The 17,123-nt window shown below is 39.6% G+C and overlaps 1 protein-coding gene across 1 annotated transcript in view; it reads right to left on the minus strand.

The window, feature by feature from the left end:
• Window positions 1-17,123, minus strand: part of LOC107263585 (basement membrane-specific heparan sulfate proteoglycan core protein) — a 108,232-nt gene that overhangs the window by 29,465 nt on the left and 61,644 nt on the right. Inside the window, exons 11-15 of the mRNA XM_025080977.1 lie at window positions 12,824-12,943; window positions 11,368-11,481; window positions 11,083-11,196; window positions 9,951-10,058; window positions 6,392-9,280 (exon numbers count right to left, since the gene is read on the minus strand). Of these exons, the coding sequence (XP_024936745.1) occupies window positions 6,392-9,280; window positions 9,951-10,058; window positions 11,083-11,196; window positions 11,368-11,481; window positions 12,824-12,943 (3,345 nt within the window). The remainder of the gene's footprint in view (window positions 1-6,391; window positions 9,281-9,950; window positions 10,059-11,082; window positions 11,197-11,367; window positions 11,482-12,823; window positions 12,944-17,123) is intronic.

The following is a 17,123-nucleotide window of genomic DNA, read 5'->3' on the forward strand; positions in this document are numbered from 1 at the left end:
AGGAAGAAAAAACAGTTTTTACTTTCATCCTTTTCGCCATTCAATATTCACAAGGTACGCGGATTCATAATTGTAACAAAGGGAAACGTACTTCGAGGTACGAATACGATGTTATAAAACGTCACTTGAGATACATGCGAATAAATAATAGAAAATTCATTATCGGTGCAGAATACCGAAAGCATTCCCGTGTATAAACACAATGAATTAATCGCAGAGAGGACAGACAGGATGAATCGTAAATAAAATACGTGGGACATATTTCGGTATTTTCATACTGGTTGGTACAGTAACGTGCAAAAGGAAAAAAGAAAAAAAACAACAGATGACAAAGGTAAACGTGACGATTCGATTGAAAGTGTTTGACAAAGGGATTGCGCAACGTGACGCAACCTGACATTCGAATCGTATAGATCCCAATTTCAAGAATATTCATAATCAAGATGCACCATAAAAGTTCTTCCTCGCTTCGTAGTCAAGCGATAAAGAAGGATCCGTAATATCAATCAGGAAAGTCATTGTCATCAGCAAGCAGGACAACCGACGTCGGTATCACTCAGTGCGAATGTATATGCCGAATATTATCATAGCGATAGAAAATAATCGCGGTTACAGGCAGGATAAAAAATTGGGCTTGATAAAACGAAAGCGTGTACGGTATCATAGTTACCACATAGATGCTCGTCGGAACCATCGGGACAATCCGATTTACCATTGCACCTCTTATTCTCCGGAATGCATTCACCGCTGGTACATTTCCACTCGTCAGGAAAGCAGGCGGCTTTACGTATATAGACAGACACGAACAAAAGCTCATAAGAGGAGGCACCAAGAGGGGTGTTTTGGCGTTTTGGAAGATGATCGTCAAGAACGTGGTGCCGATGGAAGGATGGCGTAAGGGGAGGGAAAGGGGAGGTAGGAAGGAAGAGAGTAAGAAAAGTTTGGCTGACTGGCAGAGCGCGCAGTATTGGATTCCTATAAAACGAAGGAACGGATCCACGACACTTAATCCCAAATACATCTCACGTAGGGTGGATATCGACTGCTGGTAAATTCGCGTACGGCCAATCGGTAAGGATGTAAGTGTATCTTCCGTTTTCGTCGGATACGTATACCCATGGTATACGACGTTAGGTAATTGCGAGGTATATAATGATTTTCTAAGGATCCCAATGGAAAACAGCGCGAAGTTACGAGTAAAAAAGAGACGTTTTTGTCCTTGCGAGGATAACGTATAACTTCGCGAAATTTTACTCTCCGTGTAAACATATGCCAGTAACCTTCTGAACGTCATTGTGTCATTTAGTCTGGAGCTTGGCTAATTATCGTCCCACGCCGATGGACTTGATTGAACAAATTTTACTGGACACTTGCATATCGGATAGAAGCTACTGCACGCTTTCCGTGCTTAAGACCCGACAGGATAGGTGTGGCTGCTAAGAATAGACGGATAGGGATAATTGTCTTTGTTTCTATAGGAAAACAGAGGGTTTCGAGCTCTTACCACAACCCCTCTCGTCACTGCCATCAATACAGTCGAAGATACGATCACATTTTTTATTAAGCCTCAAGCACGTGCCGGAATCGCAACTGAATTCCGTCCTCGGGTCGCAACTGCGTGGCTTCTCCGTGACCCCGTCCGGTGGTGATAGGTCTACATGCACAAATAATTGTGAAGAGGAATATAAAAGCACATCGAGCACCCTTAAGCAATAGGAGTATACGTGTTTCGTAATAACGGTGTAAGGAAAAATTTTTAAAAATACATCCTAACGTAAGAGTCAGAAAATACAAATCATAGGGGTAGACGAGCATTCTTGTGGTATCGATGAAAGAAATTGGTTTTGAGAATTTCACGCTATTAGCGAGAAATCTTGTATAATGACGTAGAGACAAGATCTAGACACTTCGAGCATTGGATACAAAGCAGGTGATTCTTGGGTGGCAGCAGCAGCAAGCATGACGGCATGATGATTACAACATGACAATGATGGATATCAATGACGACTACAACAGCGTTGCGCATGATGATACGGTTTTGAGCTTTCGATATTTTTTTCTTGTACAATCAGAAAAATCAAGAGAACTCTTCGTAGCGTCATGCGTAATTTTCTTGCAGCATCCGCTAAGGGTCCAGCTTGACTTTAGCTGACTATTATAATCTGATTCTTCAGAATACATGGTATCATGAAATACTTGAGCTTTCGAACAGTGAGAATTTGGAAATTCAAATTTACGGATTTAATGGGACGGATCTGTATGCAAAAAGTAATTGTAATTTCTGAAGTTTTGTCGGAAATTCGTAATCAGCGACAAAAAAAAAACCTTGAACACCAAGTTTCACGAAGCTACTTTTTGCATTTTGATCGGCCTTATTGAAGCCGCCATTCTGAATTTTTGAACTTTGACCCCGGGATTAGTGAGTTTGGAAACCCCCTGCGTACAAAATTTCAAATAAATCGCTCGTAAGAAAAAGCGGATGCTTCGAAGGGTTAAAAATTCCAATAAGAGGATTAAAAAATGTTGAATAAACATTAATGACCGTCACCATGTAATCTCAATTATCAGAATCTTGAAAAAGCAATGGGAACACAAAGTGGCGTACTGGTAGGCGGTCTGTTGTGTATATTCGTTTCGTTAACCGATAGACAGCCGTCCTCGTCGCTGACATCTGAACAGTCCAAGATTCCATCGCATCTGTAGATGGCCTCGATGCACTTGCCTGTCGCGATGCACTTGAACTGCGTAGGTGTGCAATCCCGTTCTGTTTACGTCATGAAATTCGCATAAAACACACTTATGAAGCTGAAGCCACACAGCACCGGGACAATGGGTTGAGGTTAGGTATAACGGCGATACGTCGTACAAAAGATTCCTATCGCAAAGGGATACCAGGAAAAGGAAAAAGAAAACTCCTATCGAACGAAATGCATACGAGACTTACGTTTGTGAACGCAAGTAAAAGCAAATTTAGAGAGAAAGTCCATTTTCAGTAAACCAACAGTTAAAAAAAATTAAGACCTGATTATTTAAATTTTTTTCATAGAAAAAAAAAAATAACCTTGATACGGCTCTGGTATGATACTCTCAATTGTCCTTATGGCTGTGGAAACATATGCTGACTAAATTATTGACCTAGTACTTAAATACGTATATACTAACGAGCTATTCGCGAAGATGACCGAAGGACAATAGTTAATTAGTATGAGACATTAGAAACGAACGAAACGTTAACTAAGGAATCGGATTTCCAGTCTTACGATATTCCATGTCGGAAAAAGTCAAATAAAAAAAAAGTTCACCCGATCTGGATCTCTTTGTGAGATTAAAAAAAAAATCTAAAGATCGAACAGATTTGTAAGCGTGAAAATTGAAAAGTCCGTTACTAATCGCAAAACGCATTCTCGCTAACCAGATGCAAATTGGCGAACGATACTCGGCTATTAACTTCTCATAAACCCTCTAATGACCCTGCATTATAAAACCATTTGTCAAGCCACGCCGTAGTCCAACTGCCCTTTTTTTCTCCCTTCTTTCCCTCAAACTTCCAGCAGAGCCAAGTCAGATTCCTTGGCAGTGGCGTTCGTGCTTTCTCATGAATACATAAGTTTTCGCCATAGACGTTAACTGTTTTACAGACCTTTACGTTCGTACTGTACGCCTAGGCAACGCATGTTATTTCGTACAGCTATGTTTATTCTCCATTGTATTATTACGCGCAACGACCACCAGGGTGTGTGGAAGTGTTAACCTGACGTTGAAAAATTCCACGTTCCTTAGACAAGTGATACTAATAGCGATGACGATTGGAACGTGGGTCGCAACCTTGTTTAAGAATTTCAAATTAATTCGCGAGTACGTTATACAGCTCGCATAACACTTTAAACTACTTGACCATTATAATTGGTAGATTGAAATTGTTCCGTGCGCGATGGTAGCGTAAATCTAAATTTTTTTTTATTCTTCATATATGACACGCAAGATCGGCTGCTTTACTTAACGAGAGAATGTCCTAGATGGATATTTAAGAGAATACATCTCTGCAAGCCATCTCCGTCTACCAGGATATAGATAAAGTAGATAGATGAGATAGATAGATAGACTAGATAACGAGATGCACGTACCGTCTGCATCTAGCTCTTTGGATCATTTACGAATAGCAGGTCAAATGGGGTGGAGCTGTATTGGACTCGGGGGGGGAGGGTCATAAACTATACAAGATACATTACTGTTAGATAAGAACGTCGAAAAGTTTCGGAATGTTTCACGCTGATTACAAAACTCCAAATTCTGATACTGTACAAAACTGTCACGGTCAGCATTCAATATCGTAATTTCATTCGTAGCATTTCCGTTATGAATATTTAAAGATTTCACAGAAACTTTTCGATTTTCATGACGCGATCGTTGGACCCGATATTAAGTTGAGAGAAGCTCATTATTTTATTTTACGAAAGAATATGACGTATGTACATGTTCCTTTTTTTTTTTTTTTTTTTTTTTTTTTTTTTTTTTTTTTTTTTTTTTTTTTTTTTTTTTTTTTTTTTAAAGTGAGACAAGCAAATTGGGCCCAACGTGGTAAGCACTGTGATTATCGTGATTATCCGGAAACAAGCAAAGCAGGGAGTTTCGTCAGCAGAAAGAAAAAATGAAAATTTGAATAATTTTCTAATATAATGATAATCATATTATCATTTCTTGCTTTTTATAATCAATCTTTATCGTTATTCAAATCATTCATTTCTATATGGACCGTAGACTAATTGTAAGTAGTTTAAATGGTTCTCATTTGGTGTGTCTTTCTGGTGCGAAAATCAAGTCAAAAGGAAAGGATTTATATACCGCAGTGAATCTCGTCTTCTGCCTTGGGGCAGTCGTCGAATCCGTCGCAGACCGAGCTCTGAGGAATGCAAGAGCCATCCCCACAGGTGAAGTCCATAGAAGGGCACGGGGCCATACCTACGGGGCCCAACGGTAAAACATACCCTTGTAGTTCTCAATCGTCATATCCTGTTGTGTATCTCAATATTCGACGTTCAAAGGTCATATGGGATACCATTTTGGATCTTGTTTAAATAGTTGCTACTTTCGCGTGATGGATGGTAAAAATTGCGAACGGTTCGAATATTGAGGTTAGGATCTGCGATTGGGGCTAAGCAAGGCAGAAGCTATAAACACAGAAACATTTAAAGCAGTTTAGGCACAGTTTATAAGTGAAGTAATACGTTAAAAGCTCCTGTAACTCCTTGTTCGAATGACGTTTTTTCTTACAGGTGGAGAAACTTAAGCGCTTCTAACATTTAAAGCGTACGTCTGTAATATTGTAGTTTTCATTTATGTACAGTATAAACGTGATCAGTGTAGTACAGTTGACAGGTATGAATTTTCGTTGTAGAAAAAAAGAAATGAAGATGAGATGAGATGAGATGACATTGTGAGATACGATTTCAATGTTGAAAGAAGGTGAGAATAATTTTTTATAGATTTTAATATTTTTTTATAATCTCAAATCTAACAGCCATCTTGGCTAACTCTTCGAGTTAGTCGAGTTGATACGTTACTGTGATGTAAATTTACAAGAGTTCCGCAATGCAGTGGGAAGTCGTAACTCTAACATGGAAACAAGTTTACAACGCCTTGGCGATAATTTTTAACAGCTGATATATTACTTTAGTTTATTACTACTGCACGACAATATTGCGTCTTGAAATTTCTCACCGTCTTTCATATATCTTACATCTACAGGGCCCTTTCAAGCAAGGACCTACCGACTATCAAGATATTCACCCTTATTCTACGATTCAAGAGAGAAAAAAAGTACACGTGAAGATAGAATAAAAAAAAAGCGTTCACAAACATTGCTTAAACTTTATAAACCTACGTGACACATATCTATACTGTATCTATACTGTGTCTTATAGAAAGTAAAGACTGAAGTTGCCCCATGCTAATGGCTTCACACCTTTCCTTCTAAAGGTACTATACCTTTGAAATGAGTTACTGGATTCGCACTGAATCTTGGTGCGAAATCAAAAATTATCTAATTTAAACCGCGACAACTTCAGGTCTCTCGCTTTCACTGTGACACACTGTAAGTACAGTTCAAATTAAAACCATAAAGGACAAAGAGGAAAAAAAAGATATACATTTGAAATTCCCATTGCTGAACGTAACGAATCAACTCCGAACTCGCAGTTTCATTTCGAATCGTACATATAGACGCAGGACAATTACTCGGCAAGAGTTCATTTTGCTTTGTAATTTACCCAGAGTTCCCCACACATTTCTATCAGCCATAAACAGCCGTTTGTATTTATACAGCAGAGAGGCGGACGACACATGGACCCGCATTGTTGCTTGATTTCATTTTTTTTTTTTTTACGTTGTCTACCTTTGTACTCGTTCCTCTTTTGGCAATCCTCCTCGTCCCTTCCGTCCATACAGTCTTGTATCTTATCACAAATTAAACTTTCCTCGCGGCACCATCCATCACAACTAAAATAGCCACTTGGGCAGTTGAACGGCGTTGTTGCAGCAATCGACTGATTTTCTTCAGTCGGCGAATCATTATTTTCATCATTGTACAAGGCATCCAAGTTCTCAAAGTACTCGCAAGATTCCGTTTCGTCGCTTGCATCGGTGCAATCTTTAGTACCGTCGCATACAAGGTTATCATCGATGCACCAGTCATCGGATTTGCAGTAATGTTGATCCTCCCTACAACCGCTCGATGTTTCATCGTCATCGGTTGAATCTTCGTAATGAGATCTGAACAGTATTTTCTCGTCTGTGGTTACTTCTTCGAAAATTGGTTGTATCGATGATCTTACACTGGTATCATCTTCTGTACTAGTTTTGAAAATATTTGGAACCTGGGTGCTCCAGATATTTTCTGTTGTGATACCAACGGTGTAACTAGACTCCGTGCTATCTTTCTTATCGTTATCAGACCGAAAACTGTTAAAACCCCAATCATTGTTCTTCTTGTTATCGGTCTCGGACGTTTTCTTGTTATCTGTATTTCCAAAATTGAAAAAGTTAAATCCAAATGATTCTGTTGTGCTGCTTGTGGTATCTGTATTCTTTTTTTCGTTATTCTTCTTTGTACTTTTGTCTTCCTCGCTATCCGTATCCTCCTCAAGCCCAAGAAACCAACCTATATCTATTGTTGGTTTTTGCTTTTTGCTCTTTCGAAATTCGTTACTTTCTGCAGACGCGTCACTGGTAGTAACTTCGGTAGTCGTAACCCTTTGCGTTTCGGTACCTGAAAAGTCATCGTTGACCGTAGTACTGATAAGAGAAATTTCTTCCTTATTTTTTGTTTGGGAATCAAACAGATCAATATCATCATTATCATGTATCCACCTTGACCCACCTGATTCAGCATTCGTGGTGGTTTCAGCAGAATTTATAAAATTCTCTTGAGTGCTTATGCTAGTTATTGTCGATTCTTCGGTGTAGCCTAAATCATTTCTCGATTCATCGTAATCATCGTAATTAGACGTAGTCGTGAATATTTGAAAATTCTTTTCTACGCTTTCGCTCAGATCAGTCTCCGATTTATGGTGCTTCTTCTTCTGTTTTTTGGATTTGTGCTTGGAATGCTTTTTAAAATTAGTTTCGTTTCTATTTTTTTCACGAGTATCTAGCGAATCTCCTACTATCTCATCTTCTTTGGATCCCTCGTGCGTTTCCTTGGACTCCGAAGAATATACAGATTTTTCATTAGAAATGTCATTCCCTTTAGATTTTGAAGATGACACGTCCCAGAAGGAACTATCCAATCCCTCAGATTTATCCTGAGACTTTGATACTACATCGATGGAATCTGATTCTCTACTTGAATCTTTAGTGTTCGATTTCCTGTCCATCTTTTCAGCTGATTCGATCAAGCCAGAATCAATATTGCCACTGGAATCTGTAACGATTCCAGATTTTTCCATATGATTTCCAGATCCCACATCTGTTTCCTCTTCCGACGTGTTACAATCTAATATACAATCGTCCACTCGTTCCGTCAATGAAGTCTGTTTGACAGTCGTGGAATGTTCATTTACATCCATTTTACCTGTTTTATCAAAATCTCGAGTTAACACGACTTTCGATGAAATCGATCCTCCCTCAGGAGCAAATAGCAAAGATTCGACGGGAACTTTTCCATAAATGTTACGTTGTGTAGTTGGTAGGGTGAACACTGACCCATATCTTCTTGTTATCGGGTTATATCTTACAGAGTCAGTTGTTCCTTCTTGTCTAGCAGATTTGGACGAAACCTTCAAAAAATCGTATACTTTCGTAGCGGATGTAATCAGAGGGACAGAATATTTCTTTAAGTAGTAACCAACTTTGCTGCCATTTTCTATCAGAGGGTATTTAGTAACTTTAGCACTATCGTTATATGAATTATTCTCATAAATCTTGTTTTCTTCATTGTCAAATACTTCCACCTCCTTCGTCTTAAGCGTCCGATAACGTTCAGACTTACGTTCGTCGATGACATTTTCATTATATGGATAAATCGGTATTAGTACCGAACCATGGGTTGTGCCGGTAGGCGTCGGCGTGAGATTTTTCAAGAATCTGTCAAAGTAGCTTGAAGCTTTTGGACCAAGATTAAATTTATTTTTTTCTCTTTTTACCATATTTTTGTGCTCTTCATTCTCCTTTGGATTAACAGTGATACTAATTACAGAGGACGGCGTAAGATGAGACAAGTGTTGATTGAAGTAATTCACAAAATTGTTTTCGACTTTAGGAGCGATCGATTTTTCCTTTGACTTTTCACCCAAATCAAAAGTCTCCACGTCGTCCTTGGGCGAGTGCGTTGTGCTCCTCATCCGTGATAGTTTCCTCCTCTTGATTTCCGGAAATGCCGCAGCAATCGCATTCGCCAATTTCCGACCAGCGAAAGTCTCCGATTCCATCCCGTTGTCTTTTCTCGATCCGTCGACTGTAACGTTAGTTGACGTGACATTTGATTGTCGATCGACACCTTTCCGCGTGCTTTTTCGAAAACCGGCATTCCTCGTTCGATTAAAACGTTTCGACTTAGCAAGCTCAGGGAATGCGTCGAGGATGTGTCGCAATATCGTCTTATCGTTATTGACATTCGATAACCCGATCGTGCTGTCCTTAAAATCCCTACCGGGTTTCGAATACATTGGAAATATCCGCTTAGAAGTATCGCTTTGCCACAATGGGCCCGATCTAGAATCAGCCTCTTGTTTCGTGATGTTCCTGAACCTCGCAGCATTATAATAATGTCGCCTCGCCGACTTTTCTATACGACGATCGATGAAGATGCGTGAGAAAGAAAAAAAAAAATACATGAAAATGAAGTATAAAGAGTAACGACGAATGAACCAGACAAATTCGTCATATCTTCACCGGACCATAAATAAATACTACAAAAAACAAGTTTCAATACTAAAAATCCTTCGATCTGCCGTACAACGTTAACGTCCCAAAAAGAAAAGCCTAAAAGATCAAGGCGCTGATGAAAATCCATAAACTAATTAGTGCAAACGAATATCGATATCAATTAACCATAAAAACATTCGAACGATCCAGTGCACAAGTGGCTGGACTGTAACAGCGAGTGTTCACGGTGCGGAAGCCGCGCAAAATAGACGCTGAAGTAGAAAGAGCCTCCGCGAGAAAGGAACATCTTGAGTCTAGGTGCTCGAGGGTGATTAAGGTTCTTCATCAGCGCCAAGTCAGTGGTACTTGATATCCACGTGTACAAGTACGTGTCTGATTTCTAATAGATTCCGGGAGGATATGACGTAGTCGCCACAATGCTTATACGGTATATACGTAGGTGCATGAAATCGTGTAAGGATCGAAGTGATGGGTGGAAGGGTACGTGTCCGAAGTCTGAAGTCTGAAAAATCTAAAGTCTGAATGTCTGAAGTCTTGAATGTCTCTACGATTGTTGATGGCATAGTTACCGCAATCCTTCTCGTCGGATCCGTCGGGACACTCGTTGACACCATTGCACTGCAACTCGTCGTTGATGCAGCTGCCGTCACTGCAGCGAAACTCCGACGGCGCACAACCTGCTCCACACAAGGCGCACACACCGCACTGATAAAGCTGATAAGATAACTAGCCAAGGCACCGCTTCCCGGGATGGGAGGAGGAGCAAGGCTCGATTAAAGGAAAACCCATAACCTCTTCAATGTAAACTCTCTAGCGGGTGTATAATTGAGATCGATCGATCAATGTTTATTGATCTATCGATATCGGTTACTAGCCAAAGTATTTTGCGGATGATGATCAGCGATTCGCAGCCACGACAAAGCATACTATGCGACAACATGGAACATGGCGATAATGAGACGCGAGGCAGTAATTGGGATCAAAAAATAGTTTTCAAATTCCATTAACCTCCATAGCGAGCGTCATCACGAATTTTGGATTGATGATTTGAGGAAATATCATCGTGCTGAAATTTTATTCGCGATGATTGGCTTTTTGGGACTTTATGACTATCGACACTTTTATGGAGGGCGTTGGGGCAGGGGGGTCGCGAAGAAAAAAATAGAACGATATGAACTTTCGGTCAGGGTTGAAGATTGGAATATCGAAAGGTACGCCGAGCGTGACCGAGGAGTATCGAGTTTCCCGAGGTTTCTCGTACGCTGGCTAGACTGCAATCTGATGGTTGTTTCTTTTCATTTTTTTTTTTTAGGACTTTTTTTGCCAACCCAGGAAAAACCTCGAAACTGTATAACTCGGGTATACTCGAATTTTGTTCACCAAAATATCATTTAGGAGGTAATGATAATTACCTATATTAACTTGGATCACGAATATCTTTAAAATATCCTGAAAGTCTTATTATGAAATTCGCGACATAACTGTGCGTAAATGCGAATGACACTTTTAATCCTATAAATGTAGGAACATTAAAAAGTGCCTAGATTCTCAGTTATACGAATCTTTATACCACGATAGTCCCGGCCTGGACTATCGTTGCAATCGAATGATCACCTAAAAATATGTTGTAGGAAGAAACTCTATTAAAGGTATTAATATGTAAAGGTACACCTTCTTGGTGTGATGACTCAGTAAACTCACCGCATTGACTCTCGTCTTCTCCATTACGGCAATCCTGCACTCCGTTACACCTTTTGTCGATGCTCAAGCAAGTTCCATCGATGCAACGATACTGATCGCTACTACATGTTGTTACTGAAAGAACAAAAACCATGGGAAATATTATGCAAGAGTTAAAGTGTCCATTGGAAATTCTTTTATAGATCCTCGACGTGTTTTCGTATGAGAGCAATGACGATGAAACGATGCCGGAGGAGGATGGGAGAGATAGAGAGAAAAAATAAATAAATCAAACATCTTTTATACCATTACAGTCACGCTCGTCTGAATAATCTGAGCAGTCGTTGCGTCCGTCGCATCTTGCACTTTGGCTGACGCACGTTCCGTTTGAACACTCGAACTCATCCGGTCTACACCTCGCTGTAGGATATTGGGGGATCAAAAAAAAATGTTTATGATTAAAGGATATGCAGTCAAGCTGACGAAGAGGGAAATGATTGTGATTTAAACAAACGACCGGGAAACTATGTCATTGATGCTATTTTTTAATAAATTTTAGAAAATAATTGATAATTCTGGAAAACGATTATTCGATAGAAATAAAGATGTGAATTGGAGTTCTTAGAATATCTTTAGTGATTCTCAATGAAATATTATTAATTCAGATTAATTTCAAAAACAAACATGGACTCGAAATTTATGATTGACGTTATAAGTCGTCAAAATTATAATCTACATTTTTATTTTTCTCGAACAGAATATCGAATAATTTTTCTATTACATTAGATTCCATTCTGTCAAATTTCTCATTGCACCTTTAGATGCAATCGGACAGTAATTAACATCAACCGACGAATTTATTAGAGAATTGCCAAACTGTATATACTTTATGAAACTATGAATTTCGTAAAATTTTTGACTCTCATTGACGTGTGAATAGCAGAGTAAAATTTTTCAAAAGCTGTATACTTATGTACTAGGGAATTGCCTAATTATTAACGATTCTGATAACGGGTCCTGATGATACACCTATCAGGCGAACGTAAATAAATAATTCTAATAATTGCCCTAATCGATAACCTAATCGACTATGAAAAAAATTTAAACACGCAGTATTCTTAATTCTACCTTCCAACTTATACGTAAAACGACTGTTTTCCCGCAAAACTGGCTTCGGAAAGTAAACGACCGACTTAAGTTGCCTTAAAGTTTCGCCGAAAAAAAAAAATTGAATTTAAGACTCAAATACAGAAAACAAAAAACTGTAAAAGTAAGAACCATATAAATATTCAATATCGATGATTCGTAACAGCAAATTTTCTCGTTTTCTACCTATATTCGATTGGCAATTAGAATATACGTTTGTCGGGTGACTCATTAGCATTGAAATTAAAGAGAAGATGACCCCTGAAAAAAAATATATTCTACCCTATGCACAATTGCATACGATTCTCGTACGGCGTGATTGATACGAAATTGCATTAAAGATAAACCACATGCTCGAGCAACTATTAAAAATATTACTGAATTACGCAAAATCCCAATACGTGTGAGTTTCTTGACCGATTTGCAAATCATGCCGTTACCTGATGCAAGTGCATATGCAGCATGCGTGGCTCTTCCACAAACCGTCTATATAGTTATATCAGTTAATATCGTATTCCCGGTAAGGTACGTGTTGTTTGTATTAGGTATATCAATACTTATTGTTAGGTGTCTTGGCCTGTTACAGCCTTAATATGTTGTTAATGGTGATTCGTACTGTGGTTGTTCGAACAATCAAGTTCGTCCCGACTATTTTGACAGTCCCTGTAGCTGTCGCAGCGCCGACTCATCGGGACACAGTATCCAGGTTCGCATTCGAATTGGTCAGACCTGCATGCTGTAAGAATTGCATCGCTGCTAACTTTGATGTAGAAACAGACACGACGTAGCCTAACGATTAGGATTCAAGTAGAGAAGAAAAATAACGTCCATAATATCCGTGACCTGAAGACGAACAAATTCAGACGTTGACAAAATCAGACTTTTTACAAGAAATCCACCTTTTTCGTTTTTACAGAGAGAGAGAGAGAGAGAGAGAGAGAGAGAGAGAGAGAGAGAGAGAGAGAGACACACATTGTCACGTGACAAAAGAACAGGGCACCATGTTTTGCGTGTGGATAGAACTAAAGGATTGAATAAGGACGTGCAGTGGACGACAAAATGGCGGAGGAGAATGACGTCAAGAACTGAATCGGCTTTGGGTATTTCATAACGTGAAGTTGCTCAGCCGATCGTGAGTGGAGAATTTATTATCTACTGTTTATTCGTAGACATAATTGAACGTGTTCGGCAAGCTCGCAAAAGCACGCGAAAGCACATGTAAATGGGTAATGAGAGAGAGAGAGAGAGAGAAAGAGACAGAAAGGCAGAATAGAATGAGACAGAGTGATAAGTACAATCCTGAGAATGATATGAGAGAACTTGAAGAAACGAATAAAAGCATCTGTGCTTTCATTCCGATAAGCTCAGGAAAGCATATACCCATCTAATCTGATCTGAATGAGCCGTAAAATTAATATACCAAGGAAAATAAAGAATCTGACAGTTTTTCAATAGAAGAAGACAGAGAGACATATATCCAGCGTGAAACGAATGTTCAAAGGTTTTTTTTTCCTCACATACAAATGCTATATTGCGAAGACGTGTCCTTATTTCACTTATTAGAATGCGTATCTAAAAATTGTACTTCCTTTATCTTTATCTCTCTCTCTCTCTCTCTCGCTCTCGTCAAAAATATACCATCAATAAATCATTCCTTTACCTCCTGCGGAAAGAAGCTATATTTTGCAGCGACATCACAGAACTTCGGCCGGAGGTTCCGACCGGGGGAGAGTCCCACGTTAGGGGTATACGCATAGAAGTGACGTCACAGTACTAATAATAACAGTAGTAACAATGAAGTAATAGGTAGACGTGACACGAGACGGCAACAATGGCACAACACGACCGAGAAGAAGGTGGTCTCAGAATTTGAATGTACAAACAGAGGAGGGTAGGAGTGAAGGCAGAAATATTTATAAAAATGGCCAACTTCCCAAAAATACGATGAACTACGACTTACGGCACTGTTCGTCCGAGTAATCTCCACAATCGTTATGTCCGTCGCACCGGAGCTCCTTTGCAATGCAGAGTCCATTTTTGCAATACCAGCTCGTCTCCGACGGGCATTCCTGATCGTCTTTTAGAGTCGTGCGATTGTTTTTTTTTTTTTAGTATTTTCAGCATATGTGTGTACGATGAAAATCGTGTTTGTTTTTTCGTCGAAGAAAATCGTCAATGAGCATGCGCGAAGAAAAGAAGTGTTAATTTAGGCTGATAAACATGCTTAATCAAACATACGGTTATAGGTATAAGATTGATTAGGCCAGACAGGCGAACGGGCAGGCTGCATGGACACTTTACCGGTCGTTAACACTGTGATAGAAATGATTGATCTTACGAATATATATACAATATATGTATATATATACAAATACAAAAGTTCTATTAAAAATAAATAAAGTACGGTAACAGCCTCAAGTACAATATAGATATACTCTCTAAATGCAACCGATAAAGTGTCAATTAAGATTAGGATTAGAAAGCATAATTCAATGTTAATTAAGTGTATCGTGCAACTGACTGCGCGCAGGTTACGCCTGCCCGCGAATCACTTGCGCACTGACGTACGTTATAAATGAAGTATGTAAATTTGAAGAAATGTCTCGAGTACGATTAATAAAATCGCGTAAATAATTCACAATTGGCAGTCGATCGAAGCAGAATATAATTATATATAAAAGAATGAAGAAAAAAAAAAGAATGTAAAATTTTGAATCAATCAATACCACCCATTATGTCCCATCGATTATTTCTAATAATTGTTCGGCACACGTGACGTAATATTTATCGCTCGTAAAGACAGCACCGTGACTCGTTAACGAAATCGAATGACAAAGCCGAGTGTCCAATACTAATTGTATTGAAGGAAACGCACGCGGAATCTCTAATACGTTACGTTTAGATGCGGATACTTCGGCGAAATATACAAAAGGAATTTCTTTTGAAATTCAATGAGGCCAAATATACCCTGTGGGCGCTGTAGTTGCACGTCTTTAGATTTTTAAGTTCAAGGCTCCTTTGTGGCGTCAGCCACTCAGTGACTATTGTCATGACGAAAGATTAAGATTATTCGCGAGTCTCCTCGTGCGAATTATCATCGAGAAGACAGGACCGTTATCATGCAGTATGCATGAGACATTATTTGGAAAGGACTGCACCTTTTGAATAGCTCACACGAACGAGTAGATGCCATAGAATGCGAATGACTGTCGAGGAACGAATAGCCGAAGGTCTTTCGGTTAGCGATTAGAATCGAAATGTAAAAAAAATTTTGAACTAACAGAAGTACATAGTGAAAAAAATTTTTTAATAAAAAAAATGTGTCAACTGTTAAAGGGTTGGTATCGACGGAGGACTAAAAAGGACGGCGACCGAGGTGAACGTGAATGCCTGAATTATTTTAGGTAGAATTCGACGAATGACGCGCGCCGAATTAAGATTGGATTAAATCGAGTAAAACGTGAAATTTGTGACAGGAGCTGTCGGACGTTCGGCGTCGAGTCTCGGGAGATTAACGTCGGATTAAAATGCGGCCAGTTATTAGAGGGGCTAATAAACGTGAGTAAATTTCGTTCGGTCGGTCGGGAGTACAGCTGCTGTACGATTTGTGGGATGTGAGATAAATACATTGAGGGACGACAGGGGGTGAAGAGAGATTAGAGGAAAAAGAAAGAGTGTCCGACAAAAGTCAGAAGTTCCTAACCTAAAAGTCAAACGTTTCAACCATCACCCGTCAGCGCCGTTCGTATGCCAACCACGTGGTACATACCCAGCAGCAATTCGACTATGCGACTCGGCAGCTAGATACTTAGGAAAGTAATATTTTAAATAGGAAAGTAATGCTGTTATTCTGCCTCGATCGACGAGACCCCAGCGTGAATTTCGAGAACTACATCGCGCCAAACTGACTGACTCGAATTTGACGTACTGTGGGGTTAGTAATGTGTATAGCATGCATACCACACTCGTCCTCGTCGGACAAGTCCTTGCAATGCGGTTCCCGGTCGCATCTCTGCCACGCAGGAATGCACTGCCTGCCACTTTTGCAAGACCATTTCCCGGCAGGGCAATGCCCATGAACACGAGGCCTTCCTGATACGTTATCGAGATCCTGTTCACTGGACACGTCCCAATAAGCTGGATCCTTGTAATGCGTTGTCTTGGTATAAGACCACGTGGGAATAATATAATTGACATCCCAATCCAAGTAAGGTACTGGGGTCCATACGGATGCTGCGCGTTGAGACACAATAGGCAAACCTTCTTATTAGAGAAATGTATTTTTTTTTTTTTTTTCAAACATAATTTCAGATAACGAGAAACCCGAGAGCGTCCAAATACGCGCAAAATTTACTGTTAGTGACGTAATCATGAAGAAAAAAAAAAAAAAAAATTCGCAACGTTAAGAAAGATAACCACGTACGGTCCTGTCTCGTATGTGCACGCATGCCTTATCGGCATTTAACTGATATCCGTAATTCTCTCGTGTGTCATAAAATGACATATCCTCAGCATAGTATGTAACTGCGTCATGTATACTTTCGAGCAAGTCTACGTGCCAGATTCAAAAAACGCAAACGTACACGCGTGCGAAAAATTCACGGGGATGATGCGGACGGGCAAAAAGTACGTGCGAGAGTCTCGCGGATCTCGGCTAACATCGTACGTACAGGCCATTACCGTCCACCTACGGAATAAAAAGTTACGCATGGGATAATGACAATTGCACGCACGCCGAGTCAGACGACATTTCATTGCAGTCTATATATATATATATATAAAGAAGAGAGCAATCCCTGATCCTCCAAACGAATTTGTTACGCGAGACCGTATCCTATAGGATCTTAAAAGAGAATTTCTACAGATTATTCAGCGAGTGAACGACAAAAAATATTTACGTCCTCCCCCCCCCCCCC

This window comes from Cephus cinctus, unplaced genomic scaffold (assembly GCF_000341935.2).
Source record: "Cephus cinctus unplaced genomic scaffold, Ccin1 Ccin1_scaffold0160, whole genome shotgun sequence".
NCBI lineage: Eukaryota > Metazoa > Arthropoda > Insecta > Hymenoptera > Cephidae > Cephus > Cephus cinctus.